The sequence below is a fragment of the Myxocyprinus asiaticus genome, chromosome 11 (genome assembly GCF_019703515.2).
Source record: "Myxocyprinus asiaticus isolate MX2 ecotype Aquarium Trade chromosome 11, UBuf_Myxa_2, whole genome shotgun sequence".
Classification (NCBI taxonomy): Eukaryota; Metazoa; Chordata; class Actinopteri; order Cypriniformes; family Catostomidae; genus Myxocyprinus; species Myxocyprinus asiaticus.
The window spans coordinates 29,610,705-29,632,619 of NC_059354.1; the positions used below are offsets into that span (position 1 = coordinate 29,610,705).

The window sequence follows — 21,915 nt, forward strand, 5'->3', positions numbered from 1 at the left end:
AATAAACACTTGTTCAAGCATTGGTGAATAGTCCTGTCACTTACGCCGTCGGGCTAGAGAGTTAAACCCCGCCCATTTACACTGAAATAGTAGTGTACTGCTTACTGCACTGTATGAAATAGAATTAACAATGCAACTATAAACATTTCAAACAGTAGAATGGTACATTTATTGATATTGCTTCATATTTATTCATCACTTTGGAAATAAAAGGTAAAGTTAAGCGTATTGCATTGTTTGTTCCATGCAGTGTGCTGTGATTATATTCTGCACATTTTGGCAGATGTCATCCAGGCATTCTGTCCATACAGAGAGTTTGCATTCTGTGCACAATATACATAATATATTCTTCATAAACAGTAAGAATGGAATGTTAGTATGCGTTTCCGAACACAGTCCTTGTAATAAATGTGACCTATTAAGTTAAACAAATGCTTTCATAAAATAAGTGAATCTGTGAACACATCCGTGTCAATTTCATAATGCTGTAAATTTTAATACAAAATGCATCCAACATGAAACACAAAAACAATTTTATTACATATTCCTGATCTTATCAAAGCTGAAATTATTCAATGATCACATTCATTCTTAAATCCCAGCATAAAAGAGTACACCTACCACATGACTCATCTCAGTATTAGTATTATTAGTTTATTAAAGATTTACATTATTTTGTACAAAAGGGAGGTAGGGGGGAGCAACAAGTATACACAATTGTAATGATACAGTTATAGAGTGCAAAGCTTTTAAAAATATAAGTCATGTCACACAGAGTATAAACAATACATTTCTAGACCTTTGAAACACTATAAAACCCTACCATCACTGTAAATAGTGTCCAAAAGGTGAAAGCTATCATACAAAAAGTGCATGATGTGTTCATCCGAGTGGGATCTTAACATCAACCATTGCTTTTGACTGATTGGCCTTGAGAATGCATGAAGGCAACCAAATGTTCTAGCCAGCATGGCAGTAGGTCAACCTCAATACATAGGTTGGATACAATCAAAAAAGTGCAAAAATAAACAGTACATTAAGTTTATAGAGAAACATCCTACTATCACTGAAAACAGACAAAATGAGCTTTTGTCTGAAAGTTGAGACCAATACATTTACAAACAGTCTTAAATGAGCCAATTCAGAATTAGGAGTTCTCATTTCAGAAAATAATTGGTTTTGCAAAGTAAATCAGGTTCAGTGTGCAGGTGGTGTCAGCTTGTAGAAGCACAGCTAAAGTGCAGACCTGGGCTGTGAGTTAGTGCTGTGGAGAGATTGCTTCTCTAATTTGTCACACTAGAGTTGAGCACATAAATGACAGTATAGACAGGAAAGATGACAAAAGGTACATTTCATTGCAAAGCAATATGTCTTGGAATTGTTAACAGGCATTTTTAATATGTAATATGCAAACTTATTATTTACTAGCCTCTTTCAGTTTATGCTTGAAGACTTTCAGTCCTCGATGCAGAAAATACAGCAAAATGTCATATTCCAGTCAAAAGTCAGTGAAAGTGTTATCCCTTTGCTGTTAAACATCATTGCTATTTAAACTTTTGAATCCTCCACCAAGTTCAAAGACAGGACAGAAATATTTGGGGTTAACTGAGGCAACTTGTAAATGTCAAATGTTAATAAAGGCAAACATTTAGTAAAAAAATAAAATAAAGAAAAAGAAAAAAAAGCTTGGACAAACAAAACGCGGACAAACGCATTAAGGACAAAAAGAAACGAAGAGAAATCATTTGTAAATGTCTTTTTTTATGAAATAGCTGCCAAAATGCTTATGCCATTATAGACTAGTAACATGTATTCTTTACATATGTGATCACGTTATCAAATACAAAGACATCGACTTGTAGTGATGTAATGGAAAAATTTACCATATCATGATAAAAAAAATCAATAATGTAATGTTTATAAAACATGCTTTGGCCTAGTAATGCCAGAGATAGAATGCAGTATTCCATCCAATAGTTCTATGATATACAAAGGATAACACAAAAGTGATCTACCAAATTCGTTCAATACAAATGTGAAGAAATGTCTCAACCTGACAAGTTTATGTTGGTGTGCGAAATTCCTGTATTTGCAACCGTTATATTTTTTTTGTGTCAGTGACCAAATGGCAAATATACAATAACCACTTTCCACTGTGTTTGTGCAACTGTTGCTACTGCAATGGCAGTATGGTTAGTAATTAAATTAGTTGGGAAAGTTTCAGTTTGACATCTAAAATGAGCAAAATTGTTCAAAATGAAATATACATGCTTTGTATACAACACTAATATATCAGTTAATAAATGTCATATATTCTCTAAATCAATATTCATACTTTTATATAGTTTTGAAAGCTTGTTGATAATTAAAGATAAAACATGAAATTAAAACACAAGAGCACTATCCACAAAATAAAAGTAACAGTCAGACACGTTAAACTTTTTGAATTTCAACAGGGAATGATGCCAACTCCATTCTTAGTTAAGAGAAAATCTTGCGCAATGATTTATACCATACTATAGAGATTTCAGTTAAATCATGTTCATTTTCATTTTTTAAAATCTCTTTTAAAAGTTGTCCCACAAACCCCTCCTCCAAGTCTTGGTTTGAGTTCAGGAGTAAAGATGGCTGGAACGTACTTGTGTTTATAAGTCCACAACCAATTTTTCGGGATTTTCTGACATGATCCAATAATTGTAAAAGAGATTTTTTTGGCCAGGGGGGCTTTTGTTCTGTTCCCTCACGTATTTGTGTGTTCATACAGGCAATCTGCAGCAATTTAAAATATGAAAACATTTAGAAAACATGCGTCTGCATCTGGCTGACTCGCCCTTTAGTCTCTGTACACACAAGTCCATCAGAATGAAAGGAAACAGTTATCACTCTGATTTGTGACAGTACAGGTCTTTGAGAGCTTTGAGTTCCTCGATAAGTGTTTTGTTCTGGTTCTCCAAAACAGCCACACGGTTCTCCAGACACTTGACATATTCCTTCTTTTTCCGACGGCACTCACGTGCAGCCTCTCTATAGGGGGAAAATAATTTAAGATCAACGGAGCAGATATATTGTGATGGCTGTTAAGCCAGAAACATGCAAAACTCTCTAAAAAAAAAAAAACAGGCCAGGCCCTGTATCAACAGACCCGAAATTTATGACCAGTTGTAATAAGGTTGATTTCATTTGGCTTTACTATAAGTTTACAGTAAAGGATGCTGCACTGTGTTTTTACCTGTTCTTCATGAGACGAACCTCCCTTTTGCGTGTGGCCTCTTCAGCACCTCCTTGGCTTGGCAGGGCAGGGGAGGAGGCCATGACCACACCTGGGGCAATAGTGCTGGTGGGTGCAGTGCGGATTTGATAGGCCTGAACATCTCCAGAAGCAGCTGTAGGGTAGACGTAATAACCAACATTAAATCAATCAATCAATCCAGACAATAACATAAGTGAACTAAGGTTAGGGACCTCCTACACATGATGAGTATTCAGTTGATTGCTGAGCAATGAAAACTATTTTCTTATTCTTTTTGTGTTATTTCACAAAGTTTAACGAATGGGGGTCTGATGAGCCTATGTATGTGTCAGGGGCAGAAGTGCCACAGATGATAGAACAAGCAGTTGCCGCTTGTGGAGGCAGCCTCACACAAGGGTCTGCTTGGGGGATAGGAAACTGAGAGCTACAGGATAGGTAACGAATGAGTAGAGTGAAAATAGGCAGAAACACTGAAGAAACAGTGGCGGTTGCTACCGAATGGAAATGAGCTTTCACGGGAGCTGCTGTTGCGCTGGAGGACACCGCAACGCCCGTGGCCCACCCCCTCTGGAGGAAGGGGGGTAAACTTCCCACCACCCAGGGAGGTCTGCCTGCAGTGAGAGCGGGCCCCGGCCACCTTAGGCAGGCGGGCCTGCCCTGTCTCAGACTCGACCTTATGCCACCTCCAGATGCAAGTCATTTGACGGGAGGGGCCCACTCAGCGAACTGGCTAACCCCACGGGTGTGGGGCTAGGCTGCCCCTCAAGCGGGTGAGCCCATCCAGTGATCAAACGGGGCCCTCACTGCATTTGAACAGGGGAGTCCTAGCAGCAGTACGATCAGGAGAGCTCACGATACAAATAAGCATGAGTTTACTCACACAGCATTCGAACGGGAGAGCCCTTGTATACATGTACACTAGCAGCCAAATGTTTTTTTTGTCATCTGCGAAGAGCAGGTCACGTGGGGATTTAACTTGGGAGAGCTGGACAGAAGCTGGCAGGTTGAAAATGTAAATTGAATGTCCTCTTTTGTTGATCTAATTCGTGTAAATGATTTACTCTGCTGCGTATACTGCACCCTACTGACGTAAGGTTCGCGTGGCGATTCGAACGAGTAAGCCCAGCCTGCATTCGAATGGGGGTCTTCCCGAGTTTGAATGGGAGAGCCGTACTGCGAATCGAACAGATGATCCCGTGCTGCATTTGAACGGGAGAGCCGTACAGTATTCGAACAGAAGAGCCCTCGCTGCGATTCGAACAGGAGAGCCCACGGTCTGGATGTGGTTACTCTCGGTGCATTAGAATAGGAGAGCCCTTCCTGCCATTCGAACTGGAGAGCCCGTGCTGCATTTGAATGGGAGAGCCGTACTGTGATTCGAACGGGAGTGCCCACGGCTTGCACATGGTGACTCTAGCTGCATTAGAACGGGAGAGGCCTTACTGCGATTCAAATGGGAGAGGCCGTGCTGCGTTTGAATGGGAGAGCCTGTGCTGCATTTGAACGGAAGAGCCCGTGCTGCATTTGAACGGGAGAGCCCATGCTGCGTTTGAAGGGGAGAGCCCGTGCTGCGTTTGAAGGGGAGAGCCAGTGCTGCGATTCGAATGGGAGAACCCATGCTGCGTTTGAACGGGAGAGCCATACTGCGATTTGAAAGGGAGAGCCCACGGCCTGGACATGGTGACTCTCGCTGCATTCGAACGGGATAGCCCGTGCTGCATTCAAATGAAGTGATTAAAGTTGCTTTAAAACGAGAGCCTTCCCCCTCTTTGTGATATGAATAGGCTGAATCTTCGAGCACGGCACCCCACTGCTTTCAATGGGAGAGCATACGATTCATGTGAGAATGGTTTATGCTGTATTTACTGAGCTCGCTCAGTGCTGCGAGCAGCTGAATCCGCAGGCGTAGGCCCACGCAGCATTTGACTGTAGAACACTTGATTCTTGTGAAAGTGATATATGCTGCATTTTAAAAGAACTCTCTATGTGAAATGAACGGGCTGAATCCTCGAGCACAGGACCACACGGCATTTAATTGGAAGAGCCTGTGTTTTCGTGTGAAAAGTTTATGCTGCATATAAACAAGAACTCACTCTGCGATACGAACAGGCTGAGTCATCAAGCACGGCATTTGATGGGAGGGCATATAGTAGGCTATATTCAAATTAAATTGATTGATGCAGAGATGCAGGCTTATTAACTGTTTAGAGAAGACCTGAAACAGCCCGATTGTTGTCATTCACTAGTTGAGTAATGGTTTCTTTGGTATGAGTGGCACAATATGCAACAATTAAGTAGAAAAACACATCACGGTTACGGAGCCAAGGATGCTTATGCACATGGCACATTTGCGCTGCTTTGAAGATGTATTGAGCCAATAGCAGAGGTGCAGCAGTTGTAATGTCGCCAAGCTTGAGCGCACTGCCCAAGGAGAGGATTTGCGGTGATGTTCCGGGGTGGTATGTATGAGTTAGAGGAGAAAGGGACTTGCAGTTGCAAAGTCAGGGCTTGTTACGGCTGCGGTGATGCATAGAAAAAAGGGGCTTCGGCAGAAGCATGGTAAAATGCTGATGCTGCAGTGGATTGGTATTAGAGCCATTTGTGAATGTGGCCGAAGGAACCTGAAGCGTGGTCAGATATAGATTGCATCGGTCCGCAGCTAACATTGCGGCTAGCAGGGGGGGGGCAGTGGTGGCTCAGCGGTTAAGGCTCTGGGTTACTGATCAGAAGATTGGGGGTTCAAGCCCCAGCACTGCCAAGATGCCACTGTTGGGCCCTTGAGCAAGGCCCTTGACCTCCAGGGGCGCTGTATCATGGCTGACCCTGCATTCTGACCCCAGCTTAGCTGGGATATGTGAAAAAAAATAATTTCACTGTATATGTGCAAATGTATAACTTGTGATAAATAAATACAATTATTATTAATTATTAAATTAGCCGGGGCTCTAAGCAGGCATCTAAGTTTTGCTGAGATAACGGTCTAGCCCATCACTCTGATAGTGGGTGTACATTGTTGGAAACATTGGAAGCAGGGCTACCAATACCTGCTGCTTCCTAGAGGGACGGGGTTTATGGATAATATAACATTAACGGATAATGTAAATAGTAACATGAAAAACATGCATTTGCAGAAACGCCTAGCATTAAATGGCACTGGTGATTGGGGTAACAGACGAATAGTTGAGCCAGGACTGTAAAAGGGGATCCCCTGTAAAAGCACTTCCAGGAAGATATTTCAAACTTTGGGATTATTTATTTTTTTTTTGGTACGATAAGGTGTTTCAAGACACCTGTGATCACGTTTGTACAAACGCTTGTTGAGGGAGACATAATTAAATGTAGTGTCTGCGGACACCTTAAACTTAATTGTTTGCTAGATTAAATATCTGGAACATTTGTGAAGCGATGTCAGAATACATGCAGGAGGAGAGAAAGCCATGTTATAGTCTAGAGATGAATAGAAGTTTATAGACACACTTGCTTCATAGTTATCAGAACTGCGTGGTGAGGTGAGCTCGAACGTTTGCGGAATGATTCATGAACGAGCTGTGACGCAGTGCATGACCCTGCTGCTTGCGGAGCTGAATTTGGCTTGGGTCTGTTCGGACAGAAGCTGTATATAGCCAAGCTGTAGCATATTCAGAGCGGATGCTTCTGCGGCAGCAAGCTCATGCTAAAATGTCTGCACTGATTTGGAAATCAATTAATTAGAGTACAGTCGTTTGAAAGGAAGTTTGCTTGTTGCATGATTGCCCCTGTGTTCCAAATGGAATAAATCACACTCCGAAGGGCACTTTGAAAGGAGAACAATCATGAGAGTCATGTTGGAAGATAACTTCAAACGGAATTTCTGATAATAAAGGCTTAAAAATTGAGTTCGAAATTTTGATCCCCCCACTTCTTAGCCCTCCAAATATCTCACAGTTGATGGTAAAGTCTTTTAAGGGAATAGGGGATGGGAAAGATCACTGAATGGAACATGCCCTAAATGAGCTGCACTGCAAGGCAATCAGGCTGACAGGAATCATCTGTGTGGGAGAACCGGATTGAAATGCTGGAGTGTGTTGGAATAATGTTTGCATTAAATTGTTAATCTTTTGATTCCCTTGCGTTAAATTCAAGCTGTAATAGAGCTCAAGTGGCATGAAGCCGGAGCAGGGCTCCGGGTGGAAATAGGATGAGAGGACCTGTGTACAGCCATAGAGAGTTGTACAACAGGTATACAGTAAAGCAGTGGCCTGTGGGGAGGCAGCCTTGATGCCAGGTCTGCTTCAATGAAGAAATTGAGAATAAAAGACAACGGTTACATTGGCAGCCAGAGTTGCAACGAAATATGAATAGTGGCTGCTGCGGCAGCTTGGTGAATAACGTAACGATTGCGATGGAACAGCTTATCTGATGAGGGCAAATGCTTTGTGCAGAATAGTGTATTATCCAAAACGGTCGCGTGGATCTGTCGTGGGTAACTGGGTGGGGCCAAATGCTGGAGGAATCGTTGCAGCATGGATATAAGCAGTTGTTTATATACGCTTACTCTGACGATGTGATTGGTCGGATTAAATGAACAAGCTCCTCCTGAACTTTGTTATGACACTTGGAGAAAATGGAGGTTACAGTGAGGCACTTACAATGGAAGTGAGTGTGGCAACCTTTTTAGGGTTTTAAAGGCACAAATTTGAAGCTTATAATTTTATAAAAGCACTTACATAAATTCTTCTGTTAAGCTCATGTATTATTTGAGCTATAAAGTTGTTTAAATTTACATTTTTACAGTTATTTTAGGGTTTTAAGGTTTGTTGACATTACATCATCATGGCAACAAAGTTGTAAAATTGTCTATAACTTTACACAGAAAAGGTTAGCAAGTGATTTTATCACACTAAAATCATGTTTACATGTATAATGTTTATGCCTTGTGGCTATACTTTTGTAAAAGTGAGAATTTTAACTTTCAAAAATTGACTGTCTTACACATGTTGAATATTCTGTTCACACTATGGATGTTACTGTTTCATGTTTTCTTTAAAGGAGAAATATGTAACATTGACATCAAGCATTTAAAATGGGTACTGCAGTCCAAATTCAAAATAGAATCAAGTGAGTGTGAAACCAGACCAAAGCTGCGGGGGGTACCGGGAACAATCGTACTCGGAATCGTACCGCAGCAAACGTGCCCAGTGTGAAAGCCCCCTACGTTGATCAGCTAATGAATATGTTTGCAATGTTTTTATTGTTTGCAAATTATAAACCAGCTCATGTAGATTTTTTATAACTCTGTCAATGTTAGCTAGATGTATTGCTGGCTTCCATGGCTGCAGCATGCTGTGTTTGCCCGCTAACTTGTTTCAAATCTGGCAACCCGGGGTGTCGAAATACTATTGGGAAATGGGCAGTGGGTGGGATCACAGAGGCCAAAACACACTGAAATTCTGGCCCGGAAAGGACATTTCAAAGTAGAATATACTGGCTGTAGCACTGTTTTCGGAGAAGCCGGTTTTTCAACTTAGCATGTTTCCTAAATCTCTGATAACATATTATGATAATTTTATGCTTTAATAAAGTAAATATATTACATATTGCACCTTTAAGGAACATCTGCCCAAGATACTTATATCCTTGTCAAAAATAAGGGGCAGTTACAACAACTCACATTGTACCACCACTTGATTGCTGGGCACCAGTATCTGTTGACCATCACTGGTCTGGGCATACTGCAGGATGGTGGTGCCAGGCTGTGCAGCTGCTGCATTGGTCATGGTTAGAGTCTGCAATCCATCTGTGCCATTATTCGCCAGCTGAATTGCTCCACCCTGCGTAATGGCAACTAAGGAAGAAACAGCACGAAACAGGTTGCAATCGATAACATTTTCACATGGCACTATATATATATATATATATATATATATATATATGTATAAAAAAAAATATGTCAGTTAGCAGTTAGCAACTAAAAGCAGTTAGTGCAGACACATTGTGCCTTGATGCTCATGTGGGAGATGCAAGTTCAAATCACAAATATCTCACAGACATTCAGAAAACAAACACAGACTTTGACGTACTGTACTGGCCACTGCTGGTCTGATATATTGGGGTTGGCACGGTCACTGTAGTGATGGCAGGTGCAGCATCCTCCTCGGATTTCTCCTCTTCGATTCTCGGAACTCCTGGAGCATCTGATGACAGGTCATTTAGGATTTTCCTATAGATCACAAACAGCTGTAGGAAAAATTTCTTACATGATGCAAAACCCTTGAAAAACTTGAAAGAAACATACATACCTATACGAGGGCCGCCTAGAAAGGATCTCTCTCCGTTTTTGAGAGTCAGTCACACTGTCCACCGACTCCTGCGAGTCTTCACTCTCTGCTACAGTGGAAATCTGATCAACAGACATAATTTGCACATGCAAAAATCACACACAATATACTATTATAAGCAAGTATTTAAGTAAGTACAATTTAGGTATTTATGTATGCACAAATGTCACATAATTACACATTAATGGAATTCTGTGAGGTAAATAGAACTGAACAGAATAGAAAACATGTCACGAACATTTAGAGATATATTGTAGGTGTTAAGGTGTCTTACTTGGACAGTTTGCACCTGTGGCGACTGAATGACTGAAGGTTGAGCAGCTTGGATCACTCCATGCACCTGCACCGTCTGACCATTGGGTAGCTGCACCAGTGTGACTGTGGGTGCTGTGGCGCTACCGTGTCCTGCAGACATGGTCACCTACCCAACACCACACACACACACATTCAAACACATTCCTGTCCCTGCTCTTAATGTTAGATAATGAGGCTCTTGACTGAATGTTTAGCAGCTCTCGAAATACATTCCATTTACTGTAATTACAAGGTACGGTCTTCCAAAAAAAGCGTTCACATATTCAAAGAGCTTGTAACAACAAGTTGCAAACTCGGAATTCGCTCTGATGTTTCAGAGTGAGGGGATTTGATCAAAATCAGCTGGAGGGCCAGATAAAGATGATCGGCAGGCTGGATTTTGCCCAAGGGCTGCCAGTTGACTAGCCCTGGTGTAGTGAATTATCAATTGTGTTCCTACCTGTGCAAGAGTGGCGATTTGAGCCTGGGTGATCTGATGGCTCTCAGTCTCAGAGACAGCAGTGTCTGCACCCTGCTGGGCATCGGCTCCCGACTCCATGGTCATCGAGCTGGTGAGAAAGCAGGCAGAAGAAGAGGGACTTGCTCATTACAGCTTACATTACAGTCTCAAATTAAAACTTTGATATGTTATTGCAAATTAATCATATAAACCTATATGAGGAACACCTAGAGAGAATCTTCACACTATCCACAGACTCCTGTCCCCACTCTCTGCTACTTGGAAAATCTGTTTAAGAGAAACAGAAAAGGACTTCCGGTTATGGCGCCTGAGGAGTAGACGTGTGCGCAACCAACTCCCTCTAACTTTTCACTTGCTTTACCTTACTGTTTTTAGTTTTCTTCAGGCAGCTTTTGTTTGTTAACAGTTTCTTGAATTTAAATCTCACACAAAATGTCTAAGGGAAGGGGCAAACAGGTGGAAAAGGACCAAGAAGGCACTTCATCGTCTGGGGCCAGCGTAACGTTAGCTGAAATCAGCGCCCTGCATGACGAGCTCAGAGCCTCTCTTGCCGCGGACTTCAAAACCTCTTTCGAGAGCTTGGCAACTAAGCTGGACAATATACAATCCATGGTTGCAGATCACGATCAACGCATCGGATCCCTCAAGTCTAGCGTTACGGAGGTGGGCCAATATCTCGAGCAGCTTAAGGCCACATGTTCTAGGCTCCAAAAAGATAACGAGTGGCTGCGGGCTAAAGTTTCATACCTTGAGGGTCGTAGCCGATGGCAGGATGTTCGTATTGTGGGCTTACCTGAGTTCATCGAGTGTCCGCATCCAACGACCTTCTTCTCCCAGCTCCTTGTTGAGGTTCTCGGCCCTCAGGTTCTATCTTTGCCGCCCGAGATGGACAGAGCTCACCGAAGCCTCACACCCAAACCTGTCCCGGGGCAGAGACCGCGACCTGTTCTATTGCGATTTCATCTCTTCCAAATGAAGGACATGGTCATTCGCGAGTCTCGCAAAAAAGGCGATCTGTCTTATCAAGGACACAGGATCCGGATCTCCGAGGATTACAGCCCCGATGTTCTGAAGCTGCGTGCCGAGTCCAAAGACACTATGTCGGAACTTTACAAATGAGGACTCAAGCTTGCTCTTCTTTTCCCAGCCAGACTGTGCATTACACTTTCAAACGGTGAGAAGAAATGGTTGCTGTCTACTACTGAAGCCAATAACTTTGTTCGTGGGTCTGAACACAGAATTGTTTACATTGAAATACTGGACATGGAACGGAGCTTCAAGTTGACAGGCATTTGTTTTAGTTTGGTGCCTACTTGCCCTCATTTATTCGCCAGTTTGCCGGTCTTGTTAGTTTTCTGTGGCCTCTTTTTCCGCTCTCCTTTGGCATAAACACTGGTATGGTTAACCAAATTTTAGTTTTCAACGTAATGGTTATTTAAACGGGCAAATGTAAAAAAACTACACTATTTACTTTATTTTAGTCTGAAAGCTAACTTTTTGATAAAGTGTTCTTGATATTTGTGGAACATCTCAGCTACAAAAGACATTGTAGCTCTTACGATACGATAACGTCCATTACTTATACTGTCCACCTGACTTCTGTATATAGTTTTAAAATGATTCTGCTTTTTATTATTAGTGTTCTATCTATTATACTCCATGTTTTTGTAATGTCAATTGACTACTTAGTCAATTGTTATGCAATCGACTGTGGTATCCAACAATTTTTGTATAAATATGTTCATGATGTTTTGTTGCCCAATGTAGGGAGGTCTAGGAGTTAGGAAATTTGCTGGTTAAAATGGTACAGTGTATCCTGATGCTGGCCTTTTTGTCAGCATTTGGAACAGGGTTTAGGGGTGGGTTTAGGTTGTTTTATTTTTCACTTATACTTGTCACTTATTGGGTGCAAACTTCTTCATTTTTCATCCTCATGTGTTACAAGCAAGGGATGCCGGCTGTTGGGGAGTGGTCATTTTGTTTATAACATAATTTTATGTCTTCATTGAGCAACACAAAAGCTCCTAGTGGTGCACTAAGACTCATCAGCTGGAATGTTAAAGGGCTTAATTCACCGGTAAAGCCTAATAAAATTCTTAATCACTTGAAACATTTAAATACCAAAGTAGCTTTTGTTCAAGAAACTTGCCTTAGGCCAGCAGACCACCTAAAGATCAAAAGGGGCTGGGTAGGCCAGGTTTACCACTCCACTTTCCCTAGTAAGTCGCAGGGTGTAGCTATTCTCATTCATAAGTCAGTATAATTTTCCGTCTGCAAGGTCATTTCAGACCCTATTGGGCACTTTTTATTCTTACAGGCCAGATAAACAGAGTTAATTTGGTCCTGGCCAACGTATATGGACCTAATTGGGATAATGAGGTTTTTTTCAAAAAATATTTGTTCTCGCTCCCTGATTTAAGTTTTAGCCAACTTATTCTAGGTGGGGATTTCAACTGTTGTTTAGATCCTCTCTTGGACTGTTCTTCTTCTAAACCCAGAGTACAATTTAAATCCTCCAAAACAATTCAGCTGTTTATGGAACAATATGCAGTTTCTGATGATGTCTGATGCTTTTTCAATTCTAATGCAAAACAATTTTATTCCCCCCCTTCATCATACCTTCTCTCGGATTGATTATTTTCTTTATGACAATAAGCTGCTTCCACTCGTTTGTTAATGCATCTACTACCCTATAGTAATTTAATATCATGCGGCCGTTACAGTGTACCTTTCACTTCCTGGCAGGTCAACCTCTAGGTCTCCTTGGCGTTTCAATACTTTGTTACTTAATGTCCCAAATTTTGTAAAAGTTATTAACAATAGTATTGATGTTTTTATTTCGACAAACGTTTCCTCCGATATTTCAGCTGTCATATATTCCACAATATGGAAAACATGCAAAGCCTTTCTGAGAGGAGAAATTATATCTTATACAGCCTATCAAAGGAAAAATGCAACTGAGAGGAGCTCTTATTTATCTAGAAATCTGGCAGAGATTCAATCCAGTGTTGTAGATTCACCCAACTCAGATCTCTTTAATAAACTTCTTATAACTAAAGCCAAGTTCAGTCTGTTAGCAATGAAGCAATTGAAGCTTTACACAAGTCCTGCTATAACTATTATGAATTTGGTGATAAATCACCAAAGTAAATTGCTTGCACACCAGCTACGCCAGTCCACCTCCTCGCATCATATTACTCAATTTTCTACACCTATAATGAACCCCCTTAATATTAATGACCAATTCAGGGACTTCTACATTTCTTTATATACTTCTGAGAGTACAGCTAATGAGGCTCACTTTGACAGTATTTTCAACTCCCTTGATATTCCTCTTATCAATTCTAATTCTGTTTCCAAGCTGGTAGAACCCCTTACTTTAGATTAAATTAAGACTACACTGAACCTGATGCAGAATGGAAAGTGTCCAGGCCCAGATGGCTTCCCTGCACAAATTTTTAAGACATTCTCAGATAAACTGTCCCCTCTTTCACTAAACAGGATTAATGAGTCATACAAATCTGGCATCCTCTCCCAATCCTTACGTCAGGCTATTATTTCCCTTATTCCTAATAAAGACAAAGATCCTCTTCAGTGTAGTAACTACCGTCCAATTTCTTTACTCTGCACAGGTGTGAAACTGCTAGCCAAAGTATTAACATGACGATTGAAACCGCTTTTATCAACAATTATTTCAACAGATTAGACAGGTTTTGTCAAAGATAGGCAATCTTTCCACAATATTAGATGTCTTTTGAATATCCTCTATTCAACCTCCCAAAAAAAGTCTCCAGAGTTAGTCATCTCTATGGATGCTGAATAGGCATTTGATAGAGTTGAGTGGGATTACTTGTTTTATACCTTGAGGAGATTTGGATTTGGTGACCAATTTATAAACTGGATCAGGCTTGTGTGTGGGGGGTTGAGCATAAATTGTCTTTATACGCAGATGATTTTTGCTGTATGTCTCTGACCCGACCAATTCTATTCCCCCGGTGCTAGCTTTGCTGACAGAGTTTGGTCAAATTTCAGGCTATAAATTAAATCTGAATAAAAGTGAATTAATGCCTATTAATAGTGCTGCCACAGAGTACCCACTGTCATCATTGCCTTTAAAAGCATCTTCACATAGTTTCAAGTATTTGGGTATACATGTGACAAAAAGCTCTGCAGAATTATTTGAGCATAATTTTTCCCCATTGCTCGGTCGTCTTAGACAAGATTTTCACCGTTGGTCTCTTCTTCCCCTGTCACACGCCTGTATAATTAATTGTATTAAGATGCATGTGCTCCCCACATTTTTATATCTTTTTCAGTGTATCCCAATTTTTATTCCAAATACTTTTTTCTCTACACTTGATTGTTCTATTTCTCAATTCATATGGAATAAAAAGACTCCAAGCATCCGAAAAGGTAGAAAACAAAACATTTTGGTGGTTTGGCCCTCCCTAATTTTCAATTTTACTACAGGGCAGCGAATATGCGCTCTATGCTGCACTGGATTAATTAGACTAATTAGAATAAATTAAATTAATGTTAATTTTAATCTTTTGTCTGACTTCCCGTCCCCCATGGATGTTCTTATTGATCTCATGATGCTTGGACAGCATGATTTATGATTATTAGATGGCACTCCCTCAAAATATGTTTAAACATTTTTTCATTGTTCTTTGTTTTTTCTTACTTTGTAATGTATCTTCGTAAAAATGTTTAAATAAATCATAAATTAAAAAAAAAAGAGAAACAGAAAAGTCTCTACACCAGGCAGTAACTTTGACATTTCTCTTTTGAAAACCATCTTCCGTTGTATTGAGAAAATATTAAGGAATAATCTTGTAAAGTAATGCAGTGTTCTCAGTATGTTTAAGCACTAAGCCAAAATTACTGGCTGAGGGAATAAGTTTGGACTTTTATTCAACCAACCCAATCAACCCCATTTTTACTAATCAGCACCTCTTTTAAGTAGTCAGATTAGACATTACATCCTTTAGGGAGGAGTTCCTTCCTTCCTGGTTACTATTTACTTATATAAATGAACAAGGATTTAGAACTAATTTTAGAATATACTGTACATAATACACATTAGTAATGGATAGCTAAATCATTCCTGTGCTGCAAGTCTATATGGAGTTTTAACTGAATCAGTAGACATTAAATCGGAAATAAAGGCAACGGTTTCTTTCACCGGACATGAGCACAATTATGAATCATTACACTGGACATTTGGTCTAAACAAACAGTGTCATGGTATAGGCTAACATAAGTCAAAAGCACTATAAGCTATTAAGAATAAAATAAAAACCGTTTTATTTTTATACAATATGCATGCATGCGGCTGTAGTGGCGGTGCTTTAAAAGCAATACATTTAAAGGCGCAACATCTCAGAGAGGGTTTTAGCATGTATATTGTCTAACAGCTAAATTAAAGCACACTGCCAACATCCCAATTAAAGCATTGTAAAAAAGAAAAATAAGAAAAAATCTAGATAAACTAGTCAACCATTGTGAGTTTGTGACCTATCCCTACTGCTGTTTCCTTGCTGAAAATGTTTAGGGTCAAGGAGTCAAGGTATTGTGAAATCTGACCTTTGATCCTATAGCACAGACTACTGGCAGGTTTCTCGTAAAGGCTAATGCATGGCCTGCATAAGCCACAGTAAGAGAAAAAAGATGCCCCACCAACAGTGCACAATGGAAATTAATCAAAATTCCAGTGTGAATTTAAAGAGTTACTCTTTCTCATTAAAGTTTTAATCCTAACCTGTGCACAGCCCCCAGGTGCTCTGAAAATCATCCTTTATTTCTGCATTGGTTCTATGATAACAACTAATTTGAAAGTGTAAAATTACTCATGTACTGGCCAGTGATAAAAATGAAGTACTGCAATAAAGGCATCATAATATAGCATTTTTTGTAAAAATAAATAAATAAATAAATAAAAAATTTATTAATAGTGCATCACAATATGGTGCAAATGCACCACAGACTTCCCTTGACTGTTCAGCATGTGTAGATATATTGGAGAACTTGACCTCTAGATCTCTTTCTCTCTAAATATATATATTTATACACAAATTTAACACACACACACACACACACACACACACAGTGTCCAACATACCATGTATGTATATACACTGGTGGCCAAAAGTTTGAAATAATGTTCAGATTTTGCTGTTTCGGAAGGAAATTGGTACTTTAATTCACCAAAGTGGCATTCAACTGATCACAAAGTATATACATTACTGATGTAAAAAAACAGCACCATCACTATTTGAAAAAAAGTAATTTTTGATCAAATCTAGACAGTCCTCATTTCCAGCAGCCATCACTCCAACACCTTATCCTTGTGTAATCATGCTAAATTGCTAAGAAAATCACTTGCCATTATATCAAACACAGTTGACAGCTATTTGGTTCTTTAAATGAAGATTAACATTGTCTTTGTGTTTGTTTTTGAGTTGCCACAGTATGCAGTAGACTGGCATGTCTTAAGGTCAATATTAGGTCAAAAATGGCAAAAAAGAAACAGCTTTCTCTAGAAACTCGTCAATCATTGTTTTGAGGAATGAAGGCTATTTAATACTTGAAATTGCCCAAAAAAACTGAAGATTTCCTACAAAGGTTACACTACAGTCTTTAAAGACAAAGGACAACTGGCTCTAAAAAGGACAGAAAGAGATGTGGAAGGCCAGATGTACAAATAAACAAGAGGATAAGTACATCAGAGTCTCTAGTTTGAGAAATAGACACCTCACAGGTCCTCAGCTGACAGCTTCATTGAATTCTACCCGCTCAACACCAGTTTCATGTACAACAGTAAAGAGAAGACTCAGGGGTGCAGGCCTTATGGGAAGAATTGCAAAGAAAAAGCCACTTTTGAAACAGAAAATGAAAAGAAAAGGTTAGAATGGGCAATGAAACAGACATTGGACAACAGATAACTGGAAAAGAGTGTTATGGATCTTAACCCCAGTGAGCTTTTGTGGGATCAGCTAGAATGTAAGGTGCGTGAGAAGTGCCCGACAAGACTGCCACATCTATGGCAAGTGCTACAGAAAGCGTGGGGGGAAATGTCACCTGAGTATCTGGACAAACTGACAGCTACAACGCCAAGGATCTGCAAAGCTGTCATTGCTGCACGTGGAGGATTTTTTGATGAGAACTCTTTGAAGTAGTTTCAAGAAGTTCTGAAAAATGTTTTCAAATTGTAATAGTAATTTTTCACATTATTAATGTCCTGACTATACATTGTGATCAGTTGAATGCCACTTTGGTGAATAAAAGTATCAATTTATTTCCATAAGAGCAAAATCTGTACATTATTCCTAACTTTTGGCCGCCAGTGTATGTATATATATATATATATATATATATATATATAGACAGTCTAAATAGATAGAAGAACTGTGGCAATTTCTCCAAGAAGCTTGGAACATCCTACTAACAACCAAGAAAAACTGTGTCCAGGTGTACCTAGGAGAATTGGTGCTATTTTGAAGGCAAAGGTTGTCGCACCAAATATTAATTTAGCTTTGTATGACGTTACTTGATAAATTAAAACTATTCAAGGCATTATTTTTACAGACATCCTCACTATGCAACATTTTTCACAAGTGCCTAAAACTTTTGCACAGTACTGTATAAATATATATTGGTATGTTGGACTTTAAATGCTACACTATTGGGCTTTCCACACTTGAAATCGCTAGCCCCGGTTTATTCTAAACCCCGGGTAAACCGAATACTGGATTATCCAGTTTCATGTTTCACACTGTACATACTTTACCCTGGATTAATAATTGATCCTGGGTATTCAGATGTTTCACACTGTACATTCGTAAACCCCGGGTTAACGTTCTTATTTGCATATTTGTGGTGTCGGTAACAATTGAACAAAAACAGCTCGCGACGGACACGCAACCGTCAATGGAGCTGCTTTGCTTCTCTCTGGAAATGCCGCCAAGCAAATCAGCTCTGTTTGTCTTTTGTCTTCTGAAATATGCCACGAAAACAAGGAAAACTGTCTCTTCATCAAGCCAGTTATCGCGTCTGTCACCACTGTTGGACACTTTAACGGTTTCCCTCAGACGGAGAACGTAAACAGCACGTGAAAGTTTCAGCGACAGTACAAAGCACATAAATATTTAATGAGGTAGGTAATGAGGTTTTATATGATTGGTTGTCTGTTACTGAACAACTTTCTAAAACATTCTAACACCGCATCATCTCACACTATATACCTTTGGCAACGCAAAACGGGGTTAACCCAGCAAATGCGGGGTAAAGCCTGCTCCGGGTAAAAAGTGGTGCTAACCCCCTTTCAAAATTGCAAGTGTGAAAAGTTGCTTTACCTGGGGTTAAAAGCGGGGTTTAGAATGAAGATGACCAATATGTTAAGTGCAGTGTGAAAAGCCCTTATGACTTCAATTATAAATAAACCTGTGACTGGCTTCAGCACTCTTGGATTTAACTGACACATAGCCTACCACTACTTCTGATGAAGATAAAGATAAGACAAAGCTAGTGTTTTGAGAAAAAGGGAAGTGCTTGTGATGCCGAGAGAGAGAGAGAGAGAGAGAGAGAGAGAGAGAGAGAGAGAGAGAGAGAGATTTTCTAAAAACTGCATATCACATTTTTTGAAATTATCTGAAAAAGAGGAGGGCAGTTATGTATAACATATATATATATATATATATATATATATATATATATATATATATATATATATACATATATATATATATATATATATATTTGAACTGCACGCTCTAAGGCATTTAATTTTTATTATAGTTTAGCCTATATTGCATATTGTTGTTGTTTAAATTACCACTTCAGTCTGTTTTTATTTGAAAAATCATGCCAATACTGGATATAAAAATTAAACGGGGGGGCAGACAGAGAGAGAAAGCCCAGCATGGCTGGAAGCGTGAACAGACAGTAATGTGATCTCATGACGCTCAGTCTATCTGTGGTTTGATTGGTCATGTATAGTTCTCCCTCTACTTTTCAAATTCTTGAAGATTAATCTAAGACAAGGAACTGCAGAGCATTCATAGAACTAATAAGCATGCATCCCAATGGCAGCCTAAAATCACACACACACACACACACACACACACACACACACAAAGTGAACAGACCAGTAGAAATGCCAATGCAACTTTCACCTGAAAATGCATGATCATGATAACTTTTACTTGGATAGGTTTGTGAAATACAATATGAAAATATGCAATATAATATTATATTTCTTTATTAGCCATGTGCAATGTGCTGAAGGCAAAGGGGTTCCTAGAGTGTGCATAAATACAGTGTGTATTTGTTTGAGGGCGTGTAGCTACAGCTTTATGGCAATTACATTTCATGAAAACATGAAATAATAATAGTGCAATAACCTAGTCCTAGAGGATTGCAAAATCAATAGGGCGTGTCCAATAAATCGCACGATGCGTCAAGGACACTGGAGAAGATTAAATTATTCCTAGCATGATATAACAGTATTACACCCTGAATTCACCCAGCAGCAGCAGCACATATTTGGTCTTCACAGGACGTGAGAAAAAAAAAAAAATCCAAGAATAATATATAGCGCACATAGTTGCTCTGTACACAATCATAAAGACAATTAGAGAGGTTGTGCATCCATGTTTCACTGCATTTTCTTTTGTAATTTTCAACCCATGCATCATGATTTCCCACACTAGTTTGCCTTGCGTTTACCTCCCCTCCCTCTGCCTGCAACAACTACAGCCGCCATGATCTCTTTGTTTCCACCGGGGCGAACCTAAACTAGACCCTTGTGCCGTTCGGGACGAGCACTTTCCCTTCGGACTCTTGTCTTCTCTTACCGATACAGGCTCCCCCGTCACTCTCAAGCCCTCGGAGCTCCACTTTTATTCAGGCCGACACGTAAGAGACCGCGTCAGGCTACACCTCCGTCGCGTCACCGAGAACAACAACAGAGAACGAAACGAAAATCCGATCATCAACCCCACTGCACTCAATGAGCGAGAGTGGCCGAGTCTATGGCGGAAAAAGACGAGTGTTAACGAATGTAGACGAAACGTGGCCGAAACCGAACGAAATGTTCCGAATAGGACTTTTCAACATAGTTTTGTGAACACAAAACGTTTGTGACTGCAAGCAGTTTTGGAATTCAGAGACATAAAATTAAATCTATTTAATCTGTAACACATATTTGTTAATGATGCATGAGTAGTCATACTATTTTGATACAATTGATGAGATATCTGAGAACCAACAATTAGATTCAAGTGTTATTATTGATTTGAGACTTAAGACAATAACAGTGTGGGCCTGTAATTAATCACTTGCAAAATATACATTTAGGTATTTCACAATTAATAGTTAATTAAGGATAAATTACCAATAGTCTACCAAAGTCAACTTAAAGGGATAGTTCACCCAAAAATGAAAATTATCTAATCATTTACCCTCATGCCATCCCAGATGTGCATGACTTTCTTTCTTCTGCTGAACACAAACAAAGATTTTTGGAAGACTATCTCAGCTCTGTAGGCCCATACAATGCATGTGAATGGTGACAGAATTTTGAAGCTCCAAAATGCACATAAAAATGGCAGTATAAATGTAATCCATCTGTAACGGTAGCCAGCTGGTACGTGTGTACAGTGTGTGTAAACCTCACTCCCCTGGCCTCAAGAGGTGCACTAGTCACTGACTCTAGAGGCTGTAGCATGTAGCATTTAGCATCCTTGTTAGTGCGCCTGCCTCCCATGCCTGAGACACTGGTTCTAATCCCGTTCAGAGTGGGTCGAGCAGGACCGGTTACACATCCATACTCCATTGGTTAAATCTATATCTTCAGAAGCAACACTGTAAAAACAAATCCTGTTGTTTTTACAAACAAAAGTCCTGTCCTTTTTTTTTTTTACTATTTATTTCCACTTTCAAATTCTTTTGTTTTTGGCGATTCATATACTTCATGCTTGTTGCCACCTACTGGGCAGGGAGGAGAATTTATGGTAATAAAGGACTTAAAATGTATCTGTTTCTCACCCACACCTATCATATCACTTCTGAAGATATGGATTTAACATTATGCATTACTTTAATGCTGCCTTTATGTACTTTTGGAGCTTCAAAATATTGGTACCCATTCACTTGCATTGCAAGGAACTACAGAGCTGAAATATTCTTCAAAAATCTTTGTTTGTGTTCAGCAGAAGAAAGAAAGTCATACACATCTGGAATGGCATGAGGGTGAGTAAACAATGAAAGAATTTTCATTTTTTGGGTGAACTGCTCCTTTAAGCTTTGCCAAAACACTGTGCAGAGAGTTAACAAACAAAATTATCATTGCAATTAAAGGGGGACAGGAACCTGACATGACACACAATTTTGTAATCTTTTATTACTGCAGTATTCTTATTTTCAATAAATTGACAGTATTTAAATTCAAAGTATATTCTAATAATTTATGACTTTAGAAGGGAAGCATTTTGATCTGCCATAGAAGTTTTTGGTTTCATCTTGCATCACTAAATGTATATAATATGTGTACCACATATTTTATTATCCAGATT

The 21,915-nt window shown here is 39.6% G+C and overlaps 1 protein-coding gene across 5 annotated transcripts; it reads right to left on the reverse strand.

The window, feature by feature from the left end:
* Positions 1–634: 634 nt before the first annotated feature.
* On the reverse strand, positions 635–20,331 carry LOC127448300 (cyclic AMP-responsive element-binding protein 1-like). 5 transcript variants are annotated; one of them, XM_051710725.1, is made up of 9 exons: positions 20,197–20,331; positions 10,549–10,609; positions 10,322–10,430; positions 9,842–9,988; positions 9,529–9,629; positions 9,310–9,449; positions 8,901–9,074; positions 3,230–3,383; positions 635–3,024 (listed from the first exon to the last, which is right to left on the reverse strand). In XM_051710725.1, the coding sequence occupies exons 3-9, from the start codon at positions 10,424–10,426 to the stop codon at positions 2,880–2,882; spliced, it is 966 nt and encodes a 321-aa protein (XP_051566685.1). In that variant the 5' UTR covers positions 10,427–10,430; positions 10,549–10,609; positions 20,197–20,331; the 3' UTR covers positions 635–2,879. The 5 variants fall into 5 exon arrangements, with proteins under 5 accessions (XP_051566685.1, XP_051566684.1, XP_051566682.1 ...); XM_051710724.1 differs by having other exon boundaries at positions 10,534–10,609; XM_051710722.1 differs by lacking the exon at positions 20,197–20,331 and adding an exon at positions 11,136–15,351 and having other exon boundaries at positions 10,534–10,609.
* Positions 20,332–21,915: the final 1,584 nt, after the last annotated feature.